We start from the raw sequence: 26,550 nt of genomic DNA, 5'->3' as shown, positions 1-26,550 counted from the left end.
AATTACCACCAACTATCAAAGTTACAACCAAAAATACCTAAAAAAACACAATTTTTTTTTAACATTTTTTATTAAAAAATCGCTACATTTCGTTAGCAAAAAAAAAAAAAAAAAAATTTTTTTTTTTTGCTGCTACTAAAAGTAGCGATTTTTTAATAAAAATGTTAAAAAAATAAAATAAAATAATTTGTGTGTGTTTTTTTTTATTTTTTTAGATTTTTTAGGTTTTTTGGGGGTTTAGTTTTTAGCATTTTAGCTTGGGTTGGGGGGGGGGGTTAGGTTTTTTTTAGGTTTTTGGGGTCGGGGGGGGGGGGGGGGGTAGGTTTTTTTAGGTTTTTGGGGGTGGGGGGGAGGGGGTTAGGTTTTTTTTAGGTTTTTTGGGGGTTTAGTTTTTAGCATTTTAGCTTGGGTGGGGGGGGGGGTTAGGTTTTTTTGGGGGGGGGGGGGGTAGGTTTTTTTTAGGTTTTTGGGGGGTGGGGGGTTTAGGTTTTTTTGGGGGTGGGGGAGTGGTTAGGTTTTTTTAGAGGTATTTGTAGAGTAACTTTGATAGTTATTGATAATTACAAAAATGTCACCTTGTCTTTTTGAGTTTTCCTTCAATTTGTATGTTTAGTATGTTAAGATTATTTGTACAAGAACTTTACCCTCTATAAAAATCGTGTAAATCACTTTCAGATAATTTTTTTTTCCAAACTTTTGTTCTTTGTTTTCTAAACATCCGGGGTATAGTCATTTAAATTTTTTTGACAATAGAAACAAAACTCCATCCACTGCAAGGAACAAGCGTGTTACGCGTCGTCCTCGTCATCGACAAACCTTTGACCAAACCTTTAAATTTGGACCATGATATTCACACATCCAAACCTTATTTTCACAACCCCCCCCCCCCCCCCCCCGGCGTGGCGCTTTGGTTTTGGGGGAAAAAATGAGTTTTGGTGAAAAAAATGGGGTGTTGGTTTGTTGTTAGGTTGTATTTGGTTGTGTTTTTTTTTTTGAAAAGTTGTAGATTTTTGTTTTATTTTTATAAAACATATATAATTTAAAGTTGATTTATAACGGTCAACGTGAGTGTACCGGCTGAAGCTGAGGAACCTCATCAAGTGGCTACGGTTGTGTTCGTCGACGGTGGACATTTCATCCATGTAAACTTGAAGAATAATATCCAATACCTCCCCTAAACTATCTTTGGACTTTGAAAAGAACAGAGAGTGCAGCAACCTGGCATGACTTATACAAGGATCGAATCGACGCATATCGAAGGCTAGTGTACCCACCCGTTGACCTTAATGTTTTCCAAGATGTTCAAAATATAGGTTAAGTATGTATAATTGTAATCCTATTAAATCAGTTGTAATCCAAAAGTGTGTTTGTGATTGTTATTGTTCAAAAGATGCGCTTCTATCATTTGTCATGCCTGCCCGAATCTCACCCACACGACCCATACGACCAAAATACGCCATAATACGAACAATGGAGACATAATACGCCATAACAAACAATCTACGCACTAATACGACACTTACAGACAATCTACGCACTAATACGACACTTACAGACGGTAAACGTCACGATACCGAATGTCACCGACACGGCCCGTACGGTCAAATTACGCGATAGTACGGAACAATAGTGACAATAAACGTCATAATACGACATTTAATAACAAAATACATCAAATACTGATCCGGTAGGACGTGTATACATACAACACGGCACGTTGGACTACAAGTGAAATCAAAACACAATCACATGAAATCATGGAATACGGCCACACATGTGACCGAACTTATCCGGAACGTGCCAAATAGACCATAAACTTCGTAAAATGACTTGTAATGGCAAAATACGTCACAATACGACAAGTATTAAAATGATTTTTAAAAAAAATTAAAAAACCCCATTTAAACGTTTAAGACCAAAGCGGTGCAGCTTTGGTTGAAACCTGTCACCAAACTAGTCCATCTTAATATCTTATAAACCCATGCCAGATATAGCAACATTATTTAACGTCGTAAAATTGATTAGCGACCAGGTTTTATGTATCTCGTAATTTTACAAAATGGAAGTCGCATATAGTAACAACATCAACTTACAAATACTTTTTTCAAAGTTTAGTTTATACATTTCCTCAAAACTTAATGTATGAAACTCAAGGGTCAAGTTATTCTACAAAGGCTTCTAATTGTAAGAAGTGTAAGAAGGATTTATAGAGTGACAAGTGTCCAATAACCTAAAACTAAACCCACTACATCACCACCAAAAACCTAAACACCCACCCCCACCCCCACCCCACCCCACCACCACCCAAAAACCTACCCCCCCCCACCCCACCCCCACCCTCAAAAAACCTAAAAAAACCTAACCCCCCCCCCCCCCCACCCCCAAAAAACCTAAAAAAAAACCTAACCCCCCCCCCCCCCCCCTCAGAAAAAAAAAAAAAAAAACCTAAAACAAAATCTAAAAAAACTAAACACCCACCCCCACCCCCACCCCCTCGGCAAAAATTTTTTTTTTTTTTTTAGGGTGGGTGATGGGGGGGGGGGGGTTAGGTTTTGGGTGGTGGTGGATGTTTAAGGTTTTTTTTTTTTTTAGTAGGGTTTTTTTTGTGTAGTGGGTTTTTTTTTGTGTAGTGGGTTTTTTTAGGTTATTGGACACTTGTCACTCTATAAATCCTTCTTACACTTCTTACAATTAGGATCCTTTGTATTTGATCCTAATCCACCAAAACAGACCGAAGCGAATTCACAATGTTATTTTGTGACATTTGCCCATGTATACGTCTACTCCTATTCTATTCCCGAATCAAAAACAATGTACAACCGTCAATGCACATGCACAAGCCAAGCTCGTCAGATCTGGAACAAAAGAACCACCAAAAATAGCATAAGGTAAACACCTACAAATTGATACAATAGAATCAAATTAAACATGTTCTCTGATGAACATTCGGATCTTCAATCATCAACTGGTTCCAAAATTGATCGGTTCCTAAGCAAGCAAAAGAAAAATAATAATTATAATATTTACACAGGAATAAAAACAAGTATACGAAAAGAGAAATTGTCTTACTAGCTATATTTACGACAGCAGTCCTTTAACCTATCAAGATCTCGTTCGTTGACCACATATTCATTGGTAGGGCTGACCCGGTCCTTTGTGGTCAACCACTGACTTGCAATAAAGTCAATTCTTTTCAGCTGTTGCAAATGGTCAAGGGAAACAAGATTTTGTGAAACTCAAACAACAAAGAGAAGAACAGGTTTGACTTCAAAAAGTCAAACCATGTCCTTCACCTTCCCACATAATCTAAAGTAAGAGGGGACGGGGCGGTCCCGTGATTCCCCTTGAGCACGCGTGATGGTTGAAAAGCACACCGCCGCCAGTCACTTGAAAACGCGTTATATATCTAACGCGTTAACCACACAACGCGTTGAAGTTTGAGTTTTGATAGGGTATGACTTGTACATTGTGCATTAATACTTGTATATTGGAATCCCCATCACTAGTGATACCACCCCCACTACATTTCTATCACTATCACTAGAATATTGGGTGCTGACATGGCATGATTTGATTGGGTGCTTCCATCACTAGAACCCATCACTAGTGAACCACCCCGGGTCCCCTAAGGGATGCAAACGAACCGAACAAATAAGGAAATAAACGTGTTACCGAACGAGATTTTATGTTCTTGTTCGTTCATTAAGGAAATGAGCGTGTTTGTTCGTTAATTTTTAGGTAACACAAACGAACGTTCATGAACACATACGAACCCAAACGAACATATATTAAATTTTGAATAAAATAAGCATGCTTATCACAAACATTACATAGATCCACCCTAGTGATATGCAACGTAATATACAAGACACTAATATTTATTAAATATTTTATTAGTGGGAAATTTGAAGTACTTAAATAAAATATAAAAATTAAAAACCCTAGTGAGCTGAGCATAAACGAACACAAACGAACAAACACGTTACCGAACGTTCACAAACATAAATGAACCAACACTGCATCTGTTCATTTTCGTTCATTTAACTAAGCGAACGAAATTTCTTGTTTGTGCCCGTTCATTTATTAAACGAACTAACACGAACGAACTTCCCGCCAAATGGTTCACGAACTGTTCGCTGAGCGTTCGGTTCGTTTACAACCTTAATCTAAACTGAACAGTTTATTGATCAATGTTCTAAAGGATACAGCTGCGGTTCGTATAGCAGAAGTGGTTTTATCGTTGTTCGAAGAAGCTAACTGGTGATCAAGGAGCTCTTCTTCTATCAAATCCGATTTACTCGCTAGAATAGATATATATTTATAAAGACTTATCGCGTTCATTTCCCCTTGTTGAAATTGAGCCAGGAATCTCGAAATTACGTCCCATAATGCGTTTCTGGCTTCTATGTCATCAGAAGCAAAAGGGAAGATATCCAGAAGACCCCGCAAGAAAACCAGATCTGGAACGCATATAAACGTGTCACTGTTTAATTTGAGGTAAGTTTAATAATAATAATAATACCAAATCAGGGGAAGGTTCATTGGGGAACACTAAAAAAGTGGGGAACAGCGGGGAACCGACTCAAACGAACTCCGATTGGACTCATTCCAGCGGCGTTGGAACCGGCTCGTCGAACCCTAACTAAGATCTCTTAACCCTAAACCCTAAATCCTAACTCTTAAACTCTAAACCCTAAAGCTAAAAAATAATGCTAAAACCTAAGCTAAACCGTAAAATCTAAACTATAAACCCTAAAAGCTAAACCGTAAAAGCTAAACCCTAAAAGCTAAACCCTAAAGGCTAAACCTAAAGCTAAACCTTAAATCTAAACCCTAAAGCTAAACCCTAAACCTTAAAACTAAACCCTAAACCTTAAAGCTAAACCCTAAGGATAAACCCTAAGGCTAAACCCTAAAGCAAAACCCTAAAAGCCAAACCCTAATATATTTAGGGTTTAGGGGTTATGATTTAGGGTTTAGGGTTAAGAGATCCTAGTTAGAGTTCGGCGAGCCGGTTCCAACGCCGCTGGAATGAGTCCAATCGGAGTTCGTTTGAGTCGGTTCCCCATTGTTCCCCACTTTTTTAGTGTTCCCCAATGAACCTCAGACTACCAAATCATGTGGGTAAAAATGAATTCTGAGATGTCGGAATTGAGTAACGGAACTAACTACCTTGATTTATCTCTATAATCAAATCTTCAGAGTCGCTTAAAAGATTCGCAATCAGAACCGCAGCTGTAACACATGAGTTCGCCACCTGTTTTGAAAAGAATTAAATTGTTAGAAAGAACAAAATGAAAAGAACTTACAAGTTGTAAATAAACTTGATCATATTACGTACCTCAGTTTTATCGGTAAGTTTTATCAAAGTGCCAAGTAGACTAAAAAGTTTCCTACTGGAACAAAGTTCTTGGGCACAACCGTCAATTACAGTGAGGACTTCAATAGCCCGAAGAATCGTATCAAGAACACAGTACCTAATAAATAACAAAAATAGTTATATAACACAATGAATATTAGTTTATTGTATTCTAACGAAGTTAAGATAATTGACGAGTTAGCATTATACATACATATAACAAAAGAGGGTGTCTTACGAATAGAACCAAAGACACCTCTATATTTTATTGTTTTTTCTTTAATAAATTTACAACAATGCCATCTAACTCATTGTTTTTTCTTTTTGCTTATTCAACCCTTCAACTTTTAGCATTGTCACTTACACCCCCTCAACTTTCTAAAAACTTTGTAAAATGTCTTTTTAACCCACCCCCCCCCCACCCCCCGAGTTTTACGTGCTTATTTTTTGGTACGTTTTTGGTTGGTCTACGTTTTGTTCAGAAACGAGTTGGGTCAAATTTAATACGTTTTCACTAGGCGGTATAAATTCGAGTTACTTTACATTTCGACTGCGCCGCAACACGTGGTACCATTCTTTAACGTAAAACCACACAATTTTTTATGTGCTTATTTTTAAGTACGTTTCGTTATAAATCCAAGTTGGTTTACATTTCAACGTAAATTTTCTAGGTAATTAGTCAGGTCAAATATAATACATTTTCGTGCTTGTTTTCATGTGTGTTTTCAGTTGGTCTACGTTTTAACGTAGATTTTGTTAGAAAAAGAGTCCAGTCAAATATCTGACGGTATAAGTTCGAATTACTTTAAGTTTCGATGCCGCCGCAACGCGCGGCGGAACAAAATAGAAAATACTAGTTAAATAAGAGAACATGGTGTACCTTTCAGATAGTCGTTCGTCTCCCTCCAGTTTACCAATCTCAAACGCCAATAGATTGACTAAAATATTTGGAAGACCTAATTTCACCAAGTGTGGGAGAAGAAGAGCTCTTACGTCATCTTCGGTTTCCAATATAGCTAACAGAAAACCTACACTCTTTAAAAAATGCAATTTGTGTTAAATATATTGGAAAATTATCTTAAGAGTAAAATGCCATTTTCGTATATGAGGTTTGACCACTTTTGCGACTTTCATCCAAAGGTTTGCTTTTTTCGCATCTGAATCCAAAAGGTTTAAAATCTTGCCATTTTCGTCCGACTCATTAACTCCATCCATTTGGGTATATTCGTCTTTTTACCTATTTGTTATTGTTTAGAAGAAAAGTCATAACGGTCAACAATGGTGGATCGTTATTTCTTAATTGTGTTTTTTTATTTTAATAAAAAAATATCTAAAAAGACGGAATTACCCCTCATTTAACGGAGAAAAATGGATGGAGTTAATGAGTCAGATGAAAATGGCAAAAGGGACGAAAATGGCTTTTTACTCTTATCGTAACTAATATACCGAATAAAAAATGGAATTAAAAATAATATTATTTGCTACCTTTTCTATAAGTTGTGGATTCAATGTATTTTCTACAATCCATAGTATACGCGACAGAACATTTTCAGAATGCAACACGTGAGCCCAAGTTACACCCTCACTACCTTGGAGGCATAATGTTAACAACCTACAAGACGATATGAAAAATTGTATATCGGATCAATATTTAGTGTTATGTATTTAACAATGGCATTCAGTTGGGACGTACATTAACTGCGTGCATTTTTTATTATACCAATAGTGAAATTCTGATGTTTAAGCGAGAAGTGAATCAAGTTACCTAAACTCTTCACATAGGCAAGGAGTGTCATCTACAAATAATTGATCCACGATTATTTCAATTAATCCTTTTACATTGGCAATTTGTTTCCGTGATAGTTCATGGCAAGCAAGGTTCCCAATTATACCAAGGCTAATCTCCTGCAAATATAGCTCAATCTATTAATTCTGTAATTTTGAGCATATGTTTACGTTAAGAAAAAATAAAGACTTAACTGAAAAAAAAAATAAGAAAATGTAAATACCGTGACACGGGGTGATTGGGAAACCATTAGAGTAGCCAAAATAACTTCAAGAACCAGATTTTGAACCTACACATGAGTTTTGTACCGATTAATAATATCTGTATAACTAACACAAAGTTGCCATTAAAATCTTGGTTTTAAAAAGCACGCGGTGCACAAAAATGATAGGGTCTAAAGCCGAGGCGTGAAGCGCCAAGTGCAAAAGCGCGCCGCCTTTTGTACACGAGGCACATCTTGTTATATAATTTTTTTACATATTTCTTATAGGTTTCTAGCATCATTATTTAGCCAATATATGTTTTAACATATATATGAATTACCTACATGTACAACCTTTGTAGCTATATGTATAACATTTTGAACCACAAAAAAGTGCCCCATACAAGAGGCGCGCGCCTCAGCTGTGTTTTAAACCGCACAAAATCGTGCCTCAGCTGCGCTTCACGTATGACTCGCGCCAGATGTCATACACATACACATATGACATATAAGTAAATCAGATAAGATACTAGCGTATCATATAGCGTGACAGTGTAGTCGGGTACGCGTACCATGAACTCAGCATGGGTTCTGCTTGTTGCTAGATCCCATAATATGCATCCATGTTCTTCCCAAGAATCAATTCCAACCGAAGGACCCGTCGCATTATTTTCATGGTCATTAGAACTACTACCATCCATGATGTGACATTTGTTTTCCAAGATTTTGTCATCAGAAGAAGCAGTGGCATTATTATTCATGGTGGGTGGTAAAAGCTTCCTTATCAATGATATAACATAACTAGGATCAACTGTTGTTGATATGTCAAATAACTGCACCACACACACAACATTGCAATTTAGTATATAATATCTTGTAATAACACTATCTATATATGAGCCAATTTCTTTGAAGTTTCAGACTTTATATAGAATTTGTTAGCACAGAGGATGATCAGCATCACATAACAATCAAATTTTAGACCTAATGTTGTTTCTTGAAAATTTGTTTTCGCATCAAATTCAATTGGGGGGTTACCTCGTCAGCGGGAGCAGGAGGGTTTTGAGCTAACTGATTGAATCCGGTTTCTTCTTCTACTTCTTCTTCTTCGGCGACTGATTCCGATTGTATCGACATTTTCAGGGTTTGGGGTTTCTTCCTTCTTCTTTACGGAGTGACGAAGTTTGAAACACATTACATAAGTCCCTCCATGCTTCGGGTTCGGGTCGGTCAAAACCCGGGTTTTTCTTATTTTTCTTAATTCTTAAAGAGTAAATTGCCAAATAAATAAATAAATAAATAAAAATTGAACGGGAAATTTGAATCGTTAACGGACCACTGAAGTATTATCATGTCACTAGCGAAATCACCCGGTCATATTCATCTTCACTAGGCAATAGAGCCTATACACCAATCCAGGAGAAAACCCAATAAATCTAGGAAAACCTCTCTTGTGAGAATCGAACTCAATACCTAATGGTTTCTAAGTAGGCCTGTAAATGAACCGAACATTCATGAACTTGTTCGGCGGGAAGTTCGTTATGTTGAACGAACATGAACAAAAAAAATTGTTCGTTTAATTAAATGAATGAACATGAACACCCCTTTTTTTCGTTCATTTATGTTTGTGAACATTCTTTTATGTTCGTTTATTTATGTTCCTGAACGTTTGTGTCTGTTCGTTTAAATTTTAATAAATACATAAATAGTTATATTTATATAAATATTAGATTTTCTAACAAGTTATATAAATATAATTATTGGAATATTTGTTAAAATAATATATTTTAACTTATTTACTTTGTAAACCTTCCATGAATATTTTCTCAAAGAATGGGTACACTTATACTTGTATTCTTAGACTTGTGTATTTTGCCAAGCTTTGGTGGTTTATTCCGGTGTGTATTTATACGTACGAGAATACGTATTTTATTGCATTTATTAAGTATTCTTATACTTAATTTTCGTATTAAATTTTCCGGAATAATATTTTTAATCAAATAAAAATTCACCAATATATATTCTTAATATATATATATATATATATTTAAGAAATCTTTTATAGAAAATTATCTATAATCCTTCCTTGGCAAAAATAATTATATTTTCATATAAACTTTAAAAATAATATATTTTCAAGATTAACTTAGAAAATATTTATAAATCCATTTTTCTCCACAAAAAATAATATATTCTAAATTTGCTTAAGAAAATATATATTTTCTCCAAAAATATTATATTTTCTAGTTGTTTAAGAAAACATATATATTTTCTTTACTCAAAATAACATATTTTCTTCTTGACAAAAATGTGATATATTTTTGTGTCACTTGTAAAAATCATAATTTCCGTTTCTTTGGTTTCCAAAATACCGTTTAATTTATTTGTCAAAATATATATGAACTTAATTCCGGAATATATATAAAATTCCACATTCCTTGTTCGGTTTATCCAAATTTTGGGTATAGATTATATATTTGTTTTCTTGGAATTTTGGTAATATTTTGTGTTATAATTCTTGGTATTTTGGTGAGTTATATTATTTCAAGTCCTAAAATAATATAACTAATACACATAATATACAAGTAATTACACAAATTGTGACATCTAAATATATATTTTCCTAAATATATACTTAGTCACTTTTATGTATCAAAAACCAACCTCCAATATTTGTAATTTTTGTAACAAAAATTATGGTAAATTTTATATGAAAAATCACGATTAAAATATACTTGTAAACACTTGTTTAAAAATATTTTTTTCTTAGTGTTTAAATTCTAGAAAAAATCTGCCATAGTTTCCCCTTAAGAATGGAGATTTCCATGCTTTCAAAGCATATCATTTTCTTTTAAAATCATCACCAATCGATCAACAATTCATTCATTACTTACCATGAGCCAGAATCTTACAATTTACACTACATCATGAACTTGAGATTTTGTAAAAACTTGTAGTAACTTACCATGTTAATTAGTAGACTTAGTTACCCTTTAAAACATGGTTATTTGTTTGTAAATCACATTCTTGAAGAATTTAGTCTTTCACAACTTCTAAAATGATTTTTCAAAAATATTTCTTCTTGAAATTTTCTTGTTAACCATGTGTTTCTAGCTTTGATTTATCACTATGTGATTAGTTTTTCTATAAATCATGGTTATGTAAATCTTGTAAATAAACTTGGTTTCTTGAGAAAACTATCTTTGAAATCATCAATTTATAAGTCTTATATCATTTACCCATCATTATCTTACATAAAAATAACTTCATCTTTCAAGTTCATGTTTACATAAAGGATGATCACTTTGATTTTTCACAAGATCATCCTCTCTCTTGCTAGATCATGTGTTTAATCACAATCTAGCAAGTTTCCTTATGATGATTAACTTCATATTCACAAGAAATCACAATCAAGATTCACACATATACTTAAACAACATAGATTATCATGATTTAGAGCTTTATGTTAAGAGTTATGTTCTTGATTCTTTATGTCATCATGTTTAGTCTTTTACATATACTTTTAACCATCATAATAAGAAGTAAAATGAAGTTAGGAGAGTCTTACTACTAGCACAAGGCTAGGGAAGAGATCATGAATGATGAAGGGGATAAACTTGGTGGTTAAAAGCTCTAGGAGAAGGTCCTTCCACTTCCAATGCTTCCAAGCTTCTTAGTTATGCTCAAGACACCTCTAGATCATCTTAGAATGTATGAAAATTGATTGCAAGATGAAGATGACGGAAAGGGGTGTTGGGCCGTGAACATGAAGAAGAAGAAGAAGAAGAAGAGAAGTGGAGTTTGAAAATGTTAAGAATGAAAGGTGTAGGTGATGTCTTATGGTTCATGTGTCTTATATCCTTCTACAACACTAAATCTTTTGGTTATTATGTCTAATATCCAAGAAACATGATCTAATATAGTATTCAAGAAAATCAAAAGTGTGGGCCCACTTTTGTAACCGGTTATGGAGGGGGGGGTCTTGGTTGGGTTGTAATCTTTAGTTAGCAATCTAGTTAGATTTTAAGGTAATTAGTTAGGGTTATATGTGTTATGGTGTTTTAGGATGTGTTATGATGTTCGGTGACCATAACTAGCTTTGTAACGCTAAAACAATGCTTCTAGTGAAAATTTGGTGTTTCGGGTAGTGTCCGGTTGGTTACCGGTTCGTTAAAGTGCTAAATTACGCAGGTTAGTGAGGAGATTTCCAAGAAAAACTTAACACAACTCTAATTACGAATCAAGAAACCCTAGGGCGAATTTTAAAGGGGATTTTGAGTATTTTGGAGTGCTTTAGCTTGCGAGAATCATTCGGTTGAAGCTTGGATCGTGAAAGTGAAGATTGTTCGGGTTTTATCTCCCGGTGTTCTTTAATTTTGTGTTTTCGATACTTTCCGATGAATTCTTGTTTTGAACTTGCTTTGTTTATTTTAGACATCATGTTTCTTGGCTACACCCTAGATACTACCTAGACAAGAAGATAGTTTAATTATTGTTTGGATCTTTTAACGGTTTTTATTGATTGATTATGGATTGATTTCTGAAAGTAAAGTGTTCTAGTATTTCTGATTTGGTGCGTGTGCGTATTTACTTTTGATTGTGGATTGTTTACTGTTTCACATAGATTTTGGTGGATGTGTTTCACATAATAGATCTGTGTTGATTATTTGCATCCTTGCGAGTTCGGGTGATCTTTGGGTAAATCGGCCGATAGCCTTAGAAACAGTAATTAAAATATAATTAGAAGTAAATATTCTGCTTAACTTGTCGCTGAGAGGCTCGAGTTAGTTATTAGGTCTCGGTGCAGTATATAGCTAAATTAGATTTTGAGAGAAGTCGACTTTAGTTCCCTAATTAATTTGTGTCTAGTAAACCAAGTTAGAACCTAGAATTGCCTTAGATTGTCGCGCTGAGAGGTAGATAGTCGTATTAGGGCACTTTTAGAGTCGTTAGAGGACTGAGAGGAAATCTAACAGTCGGTATACATAACAGCCTTGTAGGGTTTCCTAGGTTTCTTCCTGAGAAGGGTCGGGAAGTCTTAGCATTGAAATACCTTAAGGTTTAGTACTTTACGATCCCGGCTCCATACAACAATAATACCGTTAGAAGTCCATTCATAGATAAACTGGATTCAAGTCTAGGTAGTCGTTAATCTCATCTGAATCAAACCCTAGTCTTCGTTCGTGTCTTAGTTTAATTCAAATTTAATTGCAATTTTAGGATTTTAGTAAAACCCCCCTTAAAACACAACAATTGTTTAGTCGTGTCAGTGTCTAGTCTAAATAGAGTCGTTAACGTAATTCATTAGAGTCCTTGTGGGTTTGACATCCGGACTTACTTTTCTGTGCTAGAGTCGACCGGTTCACTTGCCGGTGAGTAGTTTAGTCAGGTTAGAGAGTCTAGATTTTTATTACTTGAGTCTTAATTTAGGGTAATTTTAGTTTATTACTTGGCAATTGCGTTAACTGCTTAGTTTGGATTTCAACTGATATCGTTACGTGCTTTTTGTGTGTTTGTGAGTCGTAGGAGTCCAAGTAATTTTAGTGTTTTTTTCGTATTTCTTTGAGTCTTTTGTTGGAGTTGACTTACTTGTTTATTCTTGGTTTTGCAGTTCATGCCCCACACGCGTTCGCAGGGACCAGTGAAGCCGCCAATTGACAAGTCTTCCTTCTCCACACCAAACCCTCAGGTTCGAAAACCCCCAACTTCATCTTCAGCCCTTTCTGACTCTACACTACACTCTAAACCACCAAACTACGACTTCACCCCGAAGTCATCACCCCATAATTCCCCACCACCCTCCCGTCACCCTAGTCCACAACCAGTTCACCAAATGGCCGAAAACCAAACTGTCCACCAGCGTTCCACCGCGGGTTTTACCGCAAACTCACCCATCACCCGTCCTGAAATCACCAATGATAAGTCTTGGCAAATTCCTTCATACATCATGACTGCCATTAACAACTCTTGTCAGTTTCATGGTCGTGATGATGAGGACGCGCCAGCACATATCAACCGTCTCACCCGTCTGTGTAGCACCTTCGGCATCGAAGGTGTTAATCTTGATGCCCGCTATCTCCAAGTCTTCCCCTTTTTGCTTGCTGGCCGCGCAGCCACATGGCTCGACTCGCAGCCAGCAGGTACTTACACTACTTGGGCTGGACTTAGAGATGCATTCCTTGCTAAGTATTTTCCACCTGCGAAGGCCTCTCGCCTTCGAGATCAGATCCATTCCTTCAGAATGGAGCCTGACGAACCTTATCACTTAGCATGGGAGAGGTTTCAAACTTTACTCTCGCGTGCTCCCAACATGGACTGTCGGATTGGGCCTTAGTAGAAAAATTTTATAACGGTCTTACCCCTGAGTGCAAAGCCCGATTCGATACATCTGCAGGAGGCCACCTAATGGGAAAGAAAACTGTGGCTGACTGTAATGACCTCTTTGAGTGCTTCGCTCATGCTGATATAGATCATAGTGCTACCAGCAGGAATTCCAATCCTGTGATTACTTCCTCATCTTCTCGAGGAGTGAACCAAGTCGTTTCAGACTCAATGGTAATATCTCAGCTTGACTATATCACCAAAGAGTTGCTAGAAAATAAGAAGAAGGTAGATAGATGCGAGGTTTGTAGAGGTGGACATGACACCATAGATTGCCCAACCCTTACCCTAGAGCAGGTCGAGTATATAGCAGGTCAAAATAGGGGTCCAACTAACCCGTTCAACAATAGTAACTCTAATTGGCGTGCTAACAATTATCGCTCCTCAGGTAACCCCCCTGGTTTTCCATCAGGTCAATATCAAAGCAGGGGGCCAGGTTTTTATTCTAGCGGGGGGTCGGGTCAAACAGGTCCATTTGCTAGTTCAGGTTCAGGTGGGCAGTTCAGAGGTGAGGGGTCAAACCAAGAGGTTCCACCTAAGAGTGAGGGGTCAGGTGGTAGTTTGTCTAGGATAGAGGACCTTCTTTCCCAATTATTGGTTAAGGATCAGGCTACCCAACGTACCTTAGAGGACCACGCTACGCTCCTGAAGAATAATCATTCAAGTTTCTTAGACCTTCAAAGGCAAGTTGGGGATATTGCACGCCAATTGCAAGAACAACCTCCCGGTAAATTCTCGGGCAACACAAAGCCCAACCCATCTGGCTCTTTGAAGGCAATTTCGACCCGTAGTGGTAGGACCTTAGGAGAGGTAGTGAGACCCGAGAGTGTTGAGATAGAAGATGAGGACCCCGTAGATGAGGAGATTGAAATGGAGGTGCCCGGTAAAGTGCAACCTAGGTTAATCCCAGAAAGTACCGCACACACTGGGGGTACTTCAAGTGAGAAGAGTTTAGGAAAGAGACCCGTTCAAGTTGTCCCATCACCCAATGTTGATATTTCCCGTGCTCCGTTTCCTTCCCGACTTAAAAATCAAACTTATTCCAAAGAGTACGGGAAATTTTTAGAAATCTTTAAGCAGCTTAGAATCAACCTTCCTTTTATAGAAGCCCTTCAATCAATGCCGAAATATGCAAAATTTTTAAAAGATCTTCTAAAACGAAAGGATAGGTTAGGAGAGGTTTCTAACATCCCCCTTAGTGGAGGGTGTTCCGCTGTAGTGTTGAACAAGGTCTCGGAAAAATTGACGGATTCGGGCCTTTTTACCATCCCGTGCTTGTTTGGGAATGATACCGAGTGTAGGGCCCTAGCCGATCTAGGAGCGAGTATAAACTTAATGCCATATTCCATGTATGAGAGGTTAGGTGTAGGAGAGTTGTCCCCTACACGCATGTCTTTGTCTCTAGCCGATAGATCCGTTAAGTATCCACGTGGTATAATCGAAAACCTTCTAGTCAAAGTGGATAAATTCGTCTTTCCCGTAGACTTTGTCGTTCTTGATATGGAAGCCGACGAAAAGGTTCCTATCATTCTAGGACGCCCGTTTTTGTGTACCGCCAAGGCCATCATTGATGTCTTTGATGGGAAAATCACACTTCAAGTCGGTGAGGAGAGAGTTACTTTCGAGATAGCACGCTCCATGGAACACCCTAGTGGTTCCGATGACCTTAGTAGTCCTTGTCATTCGGTCTATTTCATAGAGTATTTCTTATCTTGTGTTGACCATTGCTTTGACTATATTAGTGGAGCCGACCTAGTGGAGAGTAGGATAGATGAGGTAGTTGAGAAGGTAGAGGAAGTTGTGAGTGAGAGCGAGGGAGTGGAAGAGGACGAGTGGGTTCCCGAAGTGCTAGAATTGAGTGAGATCAAAAGTGAGAGTGAGAGTACACCTATAGAGAAACCCGCCCCATTAGAACTCAAAGTCCTCCCGTCCCACTTAGAATATGCTTTTTAGGTGAGGGTTCCGAGTTTCCCATCATTATTTCATCTAAGTTAGAGGAGGGAGAGAAGGGTAGGTTGTTAGAGGTGTTGAGAGAAAATAGGGAAGCCATTGCATGGCGTCTTTCGGATATCAAGGGTATAAGCCCCGCCTATTGTACCCACCGAATACTCATGGAAGATGACTATAAGCCAGTGGTGCAACCTCAACGGCGGCTCAATCCGAACATGCAAGAGGTCGTTAAGAAAGAAGTGCTTAAGCTGTTAGATGCCGGGGTGATTTACCCCCTTTCCGATTCACCATGGGTTAGCCCGACCCAAGTCATCCCAAAGAAGGGTGGGATGACGGTGATCATGAACGAAAAGAACGAGTTAATCCCGTCCCGTACCATTACCGGTTGGCGTGTGTGCATAGACTATCGAAAGTTAAATGACGCCACCCGGAAAGACCACTTCCCCTTACCATTCATTGACCAAATGTTGGAGCGTCTAGCGGGTCAACAATTTTATTGTTTTCTCGATGGATTTTCGGGTTATTTTCAGATCCCCATCGCCCCGGAGGATCAAGATAAAACGACGTTCACATGCCCTTACGGCACTTATGCGTATCGCCGCATGCCTTTCGGGTTATGCAACGCTCCGACAACTTTCCAAAGATGCATGGTCGCTATATTCCAAGACATGCTTGAGACTTCCATGGATGTTTTCATGGATGACTTCTCGGTTTATGGCACCACTTTCGAACAATGTCTTTTAAATCTTGATAGGATGCTTAAGAGGTGCATAGAGACAAATCTTATGTTGAATTGGGAGAAGTGTCACTTTATGGTGACGGAGGGGATATTTTTAGGACACAAGGTGTCGAGAGAGGGTATAGAGGTGGATAGGGCCAAGATAAATACCATAAGTAGATTGCCTCCACCTACTAGTGTCAAGTCCGTTAGGAGCTTCCTAGGTCATGCGTGCTTTTATAGGCGTTTCATAAAGGATTTTTCCAAAATCACACGCCCGATGACCCGACTTTTAGAGAAAGATGTACCTTTCATCTTCGACGAGGAGTGCATCAAAGCGTTTGACTTCTTGAAGGAAAAACTCGTGAGTGCCCTGATACTTGTTTCGCCCGATTGGAGCTTGCCTTTCGAGCTAATCTGTGACTCAAGCGATTATGCCGTAGGTGCGGTCTTAGGTCAAAGAGTCGATAAACACTTTCATCCAATCTACTACGCGAGCAAAACTCTAAACGATGCTCAAGAGAACTATACCACCACGGAAAAGGAACTCTTAGTCGTAGTGTTTGCGTTTGATAAGTTCCGCTCATATCTCGTGCTTTCCAAAACCACCGTGTTCACCGACCACGTCGCTTTGCGATTTCTATTCCAAAAGAAAGACGCGAAGCCGCATCTCATTAGATGGATTCTTTTGCTCTCCGAGTTCGATATAGAAATTAAGGATAAAAAGGGAGCGGAAAACGTGGCCGCCGACCACTTGTCACGTTTAGAGGATCCAAAGAGAGAAGAGGTGCGTGAGGATTCAATAGGAGACACTTTTCCCCACGAAACCATAGATTTTGTTAGTGCCGAGGTAGAGGGTTTGCCATGGTTCTCGGATTTGGCGAATTATTTAGCGACCGGTGATCTTGTGAGGGGTATGTCCTACCAACAAAAGAAAAAGCTTCTTAGGGAGGCTAGGAAGTATATTTGGGACGACCCGTACCTATTTAGGATAGGTGGAGATAGAGTGCTTAGGAGATGCGTTTCAAAGGAGGATGGTTTAGACATCCTTAGACATGTGCACGAGGGTTTAACGGGAGGCCATCATGGAGCGAATGTGACGGCACAAAAGGTCTTTGATAGTGGGTTCTATTGGCCAACGGTAGTTAAGGATGCCGTAGAGTTTGTTAGGACATGTGATCATTGCCAACGTACCGACAACATCTCATCCAAGGATTAAATGCCTCAAAATCCCATCCAAGTTCTTGAAATCTTTGACGTTTGGGGCATTGACTTCATGGGACCTTTTCCATCTTCAAGTGGAAATAGGTACATCCTCGTGGCCATTGATTACGTTTCAAAGTGGGTCGAAGCTAAAGCTTTGCCCACCAATGATGCCCGAGTGGTGGTGAGATTCCTTAAAAGCTATTCACGCGTTTCGGAGTCCCTAAAGCTATCATAAGTGACCGTGGTACGCATTTTTGCAATTCCGCCATGGAAAAGGCACTTGCACGCTACGGTGTCACTCACCGTCTTTCCACCGCGTACCACCCGCAAACTAGTGGCCAAGTAGAGAATGCTAACCAAGGGGTGAAGAGAATCTTAGAGAAAACGGTAGGAAAAAGTAGAAAGGATTGGTCGGAAAAGCTTGACGACGCTTTGTGGGCTTTCCGCACCGCCTATAAGACACCGTTAGGAACAACACCCTTTATGATTGTGTATGGCAAAGCTTGCCATCTTCCGGTAGAGTTAGAGCATAGAGCTTTGTGGGCATTGAAAACCGGTAATCTTGACCTTACCGAGGCCGCTAGAAGGAGGTTCTTCCAAATTCACGAGTAGGAAGCATTGAGGGATGCCGCCTATGAACGATCTTTGAGTATCAAGGAAAAAACTAAGGCGTTGCATGATAGGAGGTTGCGAGGCTTGAAAGAGTTTAAGGTAGGTGATAAAGTGCTTTTGTTCAATTCGAGGTTGAAATTGATAGCAGGGAAGCTGAAATCGAGATGGAGTGGACCGTATGTGGTAAGAGAAGTGTTTCCATACGGCACGGTTGAATTATACGACGAAGTCGACAAAGGGGTATGGAAGGTAAACGATCATAGATTGAAACATTACTTGGGAGGTCCCATTGATACCACCGAAGAGGAAGAAATTCCTCTAGAGGACCCACCCACCTTCACCGACCAGTGAGTGCGAAAAGCTTCGTGTGTAGAGTATGTACCGTTTGTAAATTTCTTAATTTATCGTATTTTTCGTGGTTTTTCGGTGTTTGTTTTGTGTTGTTGAGAATTTTGCAGGTTTCATCACCGCTACGGAACGGAAAAAGCATGAGAAAAGAGGTCCCAGGTATGTGTTTTGGACACTTAGAAAAAATTTTTGTGGGTTTTGGATGGTTTGGGAAAAAGTTGGAAATTTTTCTAAGGCATGAAACAAGAGTTTTTACGAATCATTCTGTGAAAAACGGCCCTTGGCGTGACGCCAAGGGCCTTAGCGTCACGCGTAGCCTAACAGTTCAAAACAAATAAAATTTTGACCCGCCGCATAACGCGAGGCCTCTCCCCTGACCCTTAGCGTTACGCGAGGCCCCCTTGGACCGGATTAAAGCGTTTTCGTTGAACTTGTTGGCTGTAATGCTTTCCTTTCCCCTTTTCCAAAACCCTAGTCGCGAATTTCACTAAAATCACCATAACTCACTTGTTTTTCCACCAAATCTCTCCGTTCTTCTTCCTAAATCACCACAATCACATTCCTCACAATCTTAACCATCAATTTCACCCGAATTCGCGCTCCATTCTCGTGTTTTTGGACAAATTCGTGCACCACAAGTTCAAGGCTTCATTTTTCTTCCTAAATCCGAATCCAAGGTATGATTTCGGTGATTTCTCGCTAGTAGATAACTTTATTGCTTAGTTGTAGTGTTGGGTCAGTCATGTCTTAGATTTTGGGTTTGTGTAGGTTCATAAAGTTGGGATTTTTGAGCCTTTAGTCATGTTAGTGGTATGCGGGTGGTTATGTTTGGGATGTTTACATACAATGGGGTCTGCGGATGGTTCGGGTTGGTTTGCTTGAGGTTGTTTGAGACTTGTGGGGTATGTTTGGACAACTAGACAACATGTTTGAGCTTTACGGGTTTGTTTGGCTATAACTAATGAATTTTTGCTAAAAAAATAGGTTTTTGAACTGATTTTTGCAAATGTGATTAGTTTTCTAAACGGATTTTGTTGCCACAAACGTTGCGTTAAGGTTTAAAAAGTCAAACTCTCACGTGTTTCGCCTCAAGTGTGGGGATATTTTGGCACTTACGCTTAATTGAGGACAATTAAAGTGCCTGGAGGAGATAGTGTACATTGAGTCGTAGGTCGTTCGAGTCATTGAGTCTAGTAGTCTTTAGATTAGTAGTTTGAGTCTAGTGTCGGGTTTACTTATATGCATGTACAAGTTCACAACATTTTGCCCGTACTCAATCTCCATTCGGGTAGAATGATGTGTAACTTAAGCTTTTGTAAACGGTAACCCATGTTTTTGATATTAGCCGTGAATGAAATGCTATACGGCTATTTCGTTTTTTTTAAATATAAAAAATACCAAAAATAGCTTGTGATTACTAACAGTCTGCACTGTTTTTCTTGTCAAATCTTTCTTGTTTTGCAGAACATGTCGGGTGAAGGTTCGTCGTCAAACCCAAGAAAAAGGAAGATCAAGTATCGCGGGAACGATAGGAGAGTATATTCCCGAATTGAGAGGTTGGTCGATCACCCGGTATTGGATTTTGAAGAAGATACCGAAGAGAGGGTAAAGCTCAAGAAGTATGTGGTAACTCAGACATTGGAGCATCGTGTAATTGATTGGGAGTGGTTACAAGGTATGGGAGCGAGTGAGCGTGTGGCAGAATTATTGGGGCCGAGGTTGAGAGCGGCAATGGATTATTGTGATGGGCCGCAGTATACCGAACTTACAAATGAGTTTCATTGTACCTTCCGTCATAAAGAGGGTGCTTTTGCTGAAAATAATGCGGTGTCGTTCTCATTGGGTAGAAATCTTTATGAAATGAATATGGCTCAGTTTGGAGTAGCCCTGGGTTTTTACACACCGGAAGAAGTGGAGACGGATGAATTTGTGAATGGGTTAAGGGGTGTGTACAATCACCCTCGGCCGAAGTGTTTGAATTCGGTGGATTTGGAAAGATTTTGGGATACAATTGCGTCTCAGCCGTTCGCTCAAACGAACCTCATCACATCGGTTCGTGATCCGATATATAGGTATATTTTGAAGGCATTGGCGACTACGGTTGTGGCGAGGAAGTCGGGCGAGAATAAAGCGAATTGGTTAGATATTTTCGCATTGATGTGTATGGTTGAAAAGCGAAATTGGAAATTTGGCAAGCTTCTTTGCATGGTCATGCAATAGGCCTTGTCGGGGAGGAAAACGGGCCACAATGGATCTTGGGCCTTACATAGCTCAGTTGGCAAGGAATATTCGGGCCCTTACAAAATACAAGCTTGAGCAGATGCATGAGGGTATGCCAACGGTTCGTTGGGATGTTGCGGATCTACGGTTGGCAGGTATTCTTACACATTCGGACCCGCCAGAGTGGAACTTCGAGGTTGGTGCTCCTCCGCAACGACAACCGGCACCTCGACAGAGGCGTACGATCCCAGCGCCACAGTAGCCCGTTAGACAGCCGAGGCCCGACCCGTTCACTCCTGAGGCTGCTTTTAACTACACACAGTAGAGGTTTGCTCAGATTGAAGATAGGATGCGGGTTGACCACCAGTGGACCATGCAGAGCCACCACCGACAGAACGACATGCTCAGGTACATGATGTCGGGTATGTCACTAGATGCTCAGATACCTCCACCCTTTGCGGGATTATTACCTCCACCAGTTTATGGAGGCGAGCAGCAGACCCCATATGTTTATGGTCAGTATCCGGGGTATGATCAGTGGGGAGGTCAAAGTGGTTATGCGTATAGTGGGCAGTTCGGGTGGCAGCAGGCTAGAGGTTCGGCGACCCAGCAGATGGAGGAAGATTCAGAGGAGGAGTGATGTAGCAGACTGCAGCAGCATATATATCCTTTCATGTTTTATTTTATTTATGCTGTTTCAGTAGTTTGATGTGGTTGTATCCGTAGGACATATATTTTATTTTCTGTTTGAATTTTGGATGATGGTATGTTGGACACGTGGTAGTGGTATGTTTGGCATGGTATATTTTGCTTTAGGTTGATGATTTGGAGCCGCTTTCCGTTCGTGTGAGAGAGAGTTTGGTATTGTTTGCTGAGCACGTTCGGTATTGGAGGGCTTATGTGGAAACGACTGGCACTTTGACAGTCTCACATATCAGTTAAGTCGTTTCCCTTTTTGTTGTTGTTGTTGTTGTACTTTTATTTATTTCGTCATCTAGTTATTTAGTAGTTCGTTAGTAGTCTAGTAGTTTTTAGGTAGTTGTCGAGTCCTATTTTCGTTCTTGCATTAGGGACAATGCAATCTCTAAGTGTGGGGATGGGAATACATGTAAATAATCGAGTCTTAATTATTAAAAATACAAAAAAATTAAAAAATAGAAAAAATCCAAAAAAAAATTGAAAAATCAGAAAATGTCTTTCGAATAAAAAAGAAGTTTGCATTTTTGAACGGAAAATGATAGAAAAGACAAATTTTTGCTCGGGTTCGAATAATAATATGAGAGTTAAATAAATCGAGCTTGCGTCTAGTTAGGGATATGTGGATAGGCCCGGGTTTGGTTTTAAGTCCCTTTGAGCTAATATACCTTAATTGTCGGTCTGCTAGTGGGTTTTTGCCTGGGAGATATGGGAAACTAAAACCGCCAATAATAGTATAAGGGGCACTGTTATAAGTTAAAACCGTTAGAGTTTGTGATCATGAAAAAAAAAATAGAATAAAAAGTGAGCTAGAAACTAAATGAAAGTAATGCATTCCTATGTAGTTTGGGTTGGGGATAGCGACTCTACAGCCGAATTACCTCTAGGGTGTGTGAAATCGACCGTGCTAAAAAGAAAAAAATAAATAAATAAGTACCGAAACCTAAGTAATCTGTGGTTGGGGATAGCGACTCTACAGCCGGATTGCCTCTTGGCTAGGGAAAGCACGTCTAGACTCACGGAAGAAAAAAAAAAGAAAAGCGAAAAAAAATGGAAAACGAAAAAAAATTTGATTGTAAACTCTCTTGGTTTTGATATAAGACGGTTGAGAATTGGTCAAATGATCGTTCTTTTAGTCCTATAAGCTTGAGGCGGGAGTAGGTGGACTGTTGATTCTAGTGTGAGACCCTAGGTAGACTGACCGCACTTAAATTAAAATCACATGATAAGGGCTTAGGATTGGATTCGGGTTTAAAGTGGACAAGTATATTTGCAATCGCAGCTAACGCAAGCTTTGGTTTTAATTAAGTATATCTATGTTTTCGGTCCGAGTGATTATTTGTCTATGATTCCGTTGCATAATTCTTTTTCGAGGACGAAAAAAGAGTAAGTGTGGGGATGTTTGATGTACTGAAAACTACATATGTTTATAGTGTATATTTTGGTCAGTTTTCAGTCGTTTAGAGTCTAGTTTAGGTTAGAATTTCGATACTGCTGACGTTAAGCTTTGATTTCAGGTCCCGTAGCTTAAAGTGATGAAAAACGAGGAAAACCGAGCAGTTTGGAAGAAAACCGGGATTCGTACGCGCGTCGGAGAAGCTGGAAGTTGAAAATGAATAAAAAAATAATAAAAATCAGACAAAGAGGCGCCGCGTGACGCGACACCCCCTTAGCGTCACGCGAGGGGTCCAATTTCGGGGAAAAGTTGTTGCCTCTCTAGGGTTTTGAGGAGATTTCCAAGAAAAACTTAACACAACTCTAATTACGAATCAAGAAACCCTAGGGCGAATTTTAAAGGGGATTTTGAGTATTTTGGAGTGCTTTAGCTTGCGAGAATCATTCAGTTGAAGCTTGGATCGTGAAAGTGAAGATTGTTCGGGTTTTATCTCCCGGTGTTCTTTAAGGGTTCGTGTTTTTGATACTTTCCGATGAATTCTTGTTTTGAACTTGCTTTGTTTATTTTAGACATCATGTTTCTTGGCTAAACCCTAGATACTACCTAGATAAGATGATAGTTTAATTAATGTTTGGATCTTTTAACGGTTTTTATTGATTGATTATGGATTGATTTCTGAAAGTAAAGTGTTCTAGTATTTCTGATTTGGTGCGTGTGCGTATTTACTTTTGATTGTGGATTGTTTACTGTTTCACATAGATTTTGGTGGATGTCTTTCACATAATAGATCTGTGTTGATTATTTGCATCCTTGCGGGTTCGGGTGATCTTTGGGTAAATCGGCCGATAGCCTTAGAAACAGTAATTAAAATATAATTAGAAGTAAATATTCTGCTTAACTTGTCGCTGAGAGGCTCGAGTTAGTTATTAGGTCTTGGTGCAGTATATAGCTAAATTAGATTTTGATAGAAGTCGACTTTAGTTCCCTAATTGCATTTGTGTCTAGTAAACCAAGTTAGAATCTAGAATTGCCTTAGATTGTCGCACTGAGAGGTAGATAGTCGTATTAGGGCACTTTTAGAGTCGTTAGAGGACTGAGAGGAAATCTAACAGTCGGTATACATAACAGCCTTGTAGGGTTTCCTAGGTTTCTTCCTGAGAAGGGTCGGGAGGTCTTAGCATTGAAATACCTTAAGGTTTAGTACTTTACGATACCGGCTCCATACAACAATAATACCGTTAGAAATCCATTCATAGATAAACTGGATTCAAGTCTAGGTAGTCGTTAATCTCATCTGAATCAAACCCTAGTCTTCGTTCGTGTCTTAGTTTAATTCCAATTTAATTGCAATTTTAGGATTTTTAAAACCTCCCTTAAAACACAACAATTGTTTAGTCGTGTCAGTGTCTAGTCTAAATAGAGTCGTTAACGTAATTCATTAGAGTCCTTGTGGGTACGACATCCGGACTTACTTTTCTGTGCTAGAGTCGACCGGTTCACTTGCCGGTGAGTAGTTTAGTCAGGTTAGAGAGTCTAGATTTTTATTACTTGAGTCTTAATTTAGGGTAATTTTAGTTTATCTAGTTGAACTACTTTTTCCACATCACCCAACTCCATCAATGAGCCCAAAATTATTATTAATCCCAAGATCCTTGACCCCACTACCCCTCAAAGAATTAACCACCAAAGGTGGACCCACCCCATCTGTAACAACTCCTATCAAAAAGTCTTAATTATTATTTTAATTATCCAATAGGAAACCCTAATTAAGACACCCAAGTGATTCTGCACAAACCCTAAAAATTTCAGAACAATCAGAATCAGGATCAGGGCCCCTAAAACTCAAGGGGGTAAACCCTAGTTACGATTATCTAAATTATGTGCTGTCAAATTCGAATTTTTCAATTTCATCAACTCAGCAGGCCTAGTCCCACACGTGGCAACCCTATGACCATTAGGTGTCCCTTACGGACCGTAAGGGATAAAAGTCTTACGGTTCGTAAGCAATGTCAAATTTTGGCTATAAATAGCAGACATTGGCACTTGATATTCTGCGTACGTTCGACGAAGAAATTCGTTTTAGGCACGGAGTTACGTTCTGTTTACCACAATTAACACACACGGATCACTAATCGACGCCGCAATACAGGGTAATAACTCGATCGCTATTACGATTCAACGTCCGATCGATTGAAACTATCCAACGTATGATTAAGTGCTGCTCAAATTGAGTTTATACTTTGTCATTCGTCGTGATTTCGACTTGAATGTTTGAGTGCTGTCCGAACTCGGGCTATACTCTGTCATTCGTTGTGAATCCGCTGGATGTTTAAGTATCGCACTTTGTCAATCGTTGTGAGGGTTTAATCTCGTGAATTATCGTAACTGCTGTATTAGTTACTAACCCAGTTTGTGTGCATTGTTATTAAAATTAGGTTAAACAAGGCTAAATCAGTAGGCTTATACACTGCTCGTTAAATCTGCAATGTGAGTCATTCTCTTTTTATCAACTGTTTTACGATACTCCAAATTATTTTCAAAAGTTATAATTACAGGGACTAAGTCGTGGATATCTTGAATCACTGGCTAGTGGGGTATTGTGCACATTACTAATTTTCTCCCAGTTAGGTTCATTGACCTACTAGGGATAAAAATCACTATTTGGGTTCCTTGACCTAATAGTGGTATGACCATCGTCACCATTGTGACATGTCACCATTGTGACACGGCGCCAGATAAAAATAAGATATAAGCCATTGTAATCGCTCTTATGCTGTAATTAATAACTATGCATCATTTTATGTAAATAGATTGATTCACTCAGTATTTCCCGCTGACAAAACCTTTTTCAAACATGTTTCAGGTGATCTGTTATGATCCAGGAAAAGTGATGTGAAGCACTACAAGCTTAAGAAAGTGGCTCAGGATAAAATAAAGAAACATGTTTTGTAAAATAAAAGATTTCTTCGTGAAATCAAATGATTGTAAATTACCGGCGTTTTATCCCGAGTTGTGAAATAAAATAATCGGGAAATATTTCAGTTTTAAAAAGATCCCGATAATAAACTTCCGCTGTTAAACTCAATTAATTAAATACCACGGGATTTCTGTCCCGTGGCTCCTGAAACGGGTCAAACCGGGTCGGGGGCCGTGACAGAAAAAGGTGGTATCAGAGCCACTGATCGAGCCACTAATTTAAGCCAATTAAGTATTTAGAAAATACTTTATTTTTATTAATTGCTATTCTGTGATTATGTGTTTTATTATCTGACTACTTGTATACAGTATGGGCAGATCTTTATATGCTAGCCAATGTAGCGATTAATGCAAATCCTTAAATAATTTGACCCAAGTTTTAGCACCTTTATTATCTACCGTCTAGAAACCTTATTCAGTAAATAAATAAATTTACAAATAAAACCTAGTGTGTTTTAAATTTCAGTTGTTTTGGTAGTTACCCAGTATGAAATAATATTTAAAAGTTTTTCTATAAAATTTTGTTATGATTTTTAACTTAGTAATTGTGTGTATTTTGCTAAACAGCATGAGTGACTTGTCTGACGCCCTTCAGAATTTAAATCTCTATCCAGTAAGAATAGAGGTTTCCAGAGATTTCAATAGGTATATACCAGACATAGAAGAACCTATAGAATTCAACGCTTTACCTCTCGAGAAA

At 38.7% G+C, this 26,550-nt stretch overlaps 3 protein-coding genes across 4 annotated transcripts; 2 read left to right on the top strand and 1 right to left on the bottom strand.

Annotated features, from left to right (window-relative positions):
* Window positions 1–2,775: 2,775 nt before the first annotated feature.
* LOC110868539 lies at window positions 2,776–8,564 on the bottom strand. 2 transcript variants are annotated; one of them, XM_022117732.2, is made up of 11 exons: window positions 8,386–8,564; window positions 7,920–8,180; window positions 7,369–7,434; window positions 7,125–7,264; window positions 6,845–6,971; window positions 6,240–6,394; window positions 5,342–5,477; window positions 5,173–5,257; window positions 4,207–4,460; window positions 3,070–3,197; window positions 2,776–2,988 (listed from the first exon to the last, which is right to left on the bottom strand). In XM_022117732.2, coding segments are annotated over exons 1-11 (1,452 nt in total). In that variant the 5' UTR covers window positions 8,485–8,564; the 3' UTR covers window positions 2,776–2,987. The 2 variants fall into 2 exon arrangements, with proteins under 2 accessions (XP_021973424.1, XP_021973425.1); XM_022117733.2 differs by having other exon boundaries at window positions 2,776–2,972.
* Window positions 8,565–14,847: 6,283 nt separating this feature from the next.
* On the top strand, window positions 14,848–15,681 carry LOC110866908. The gene is made up of 2 exons (XM_035975035.1): window positions 14,848–15,269; window positions 15,471–15,681. The coding sequence occupies exons 1-2, from the start codon at window positions 14,848–14,850 to the stop codon at window positions 15,679–15,681; spliced, it is 633 nt and encodes a 210-aa protein (XP_035830928.1).
* Window positions 15,682–17,869: 2,188 nt separating this feature from the next.
* Window positions 17,870–18,706, top strand: LOC110866909. The gene is made up of 3 exons (XM_022116054.1): window positions 17,870–18,192; window positions 18,286–18,561; window positions 18,673–18,706. The coding sequence occupies exons 1-3, from the start codon at window positions 17,870–17,872 to the stop codon at window positions 18,704–18,706; spliced, it is 633 nt and encodes a 210-aa protein (XP_021971746.1).
* The last annotated feature ends 7,844 nt before the right edge of the window (window positions 18,707–26,550 follow it).

This window comes from Helianthus annuus, chromosome 7 (genome assembly GCF_002127325.2).
Source record: "Helianthus annuus cultivar XRQ/B chromosome 7, HanXRQr2.0-SUNRISE, whole genome shotgun sequence".
Taxonomy (NCBI): domain Eukaryota; kingdom Viridiplantae; phylum Streptophyta; class Magnoliopsida; order Asterales; family Asteraceae; genus Helianthus; species Helianthus annuus.
The sequence above is the reverse complement of the archived record's forward strand: the minus strand, read 5'-3'. Positions and strand labels throughout refer to the sequence as shown.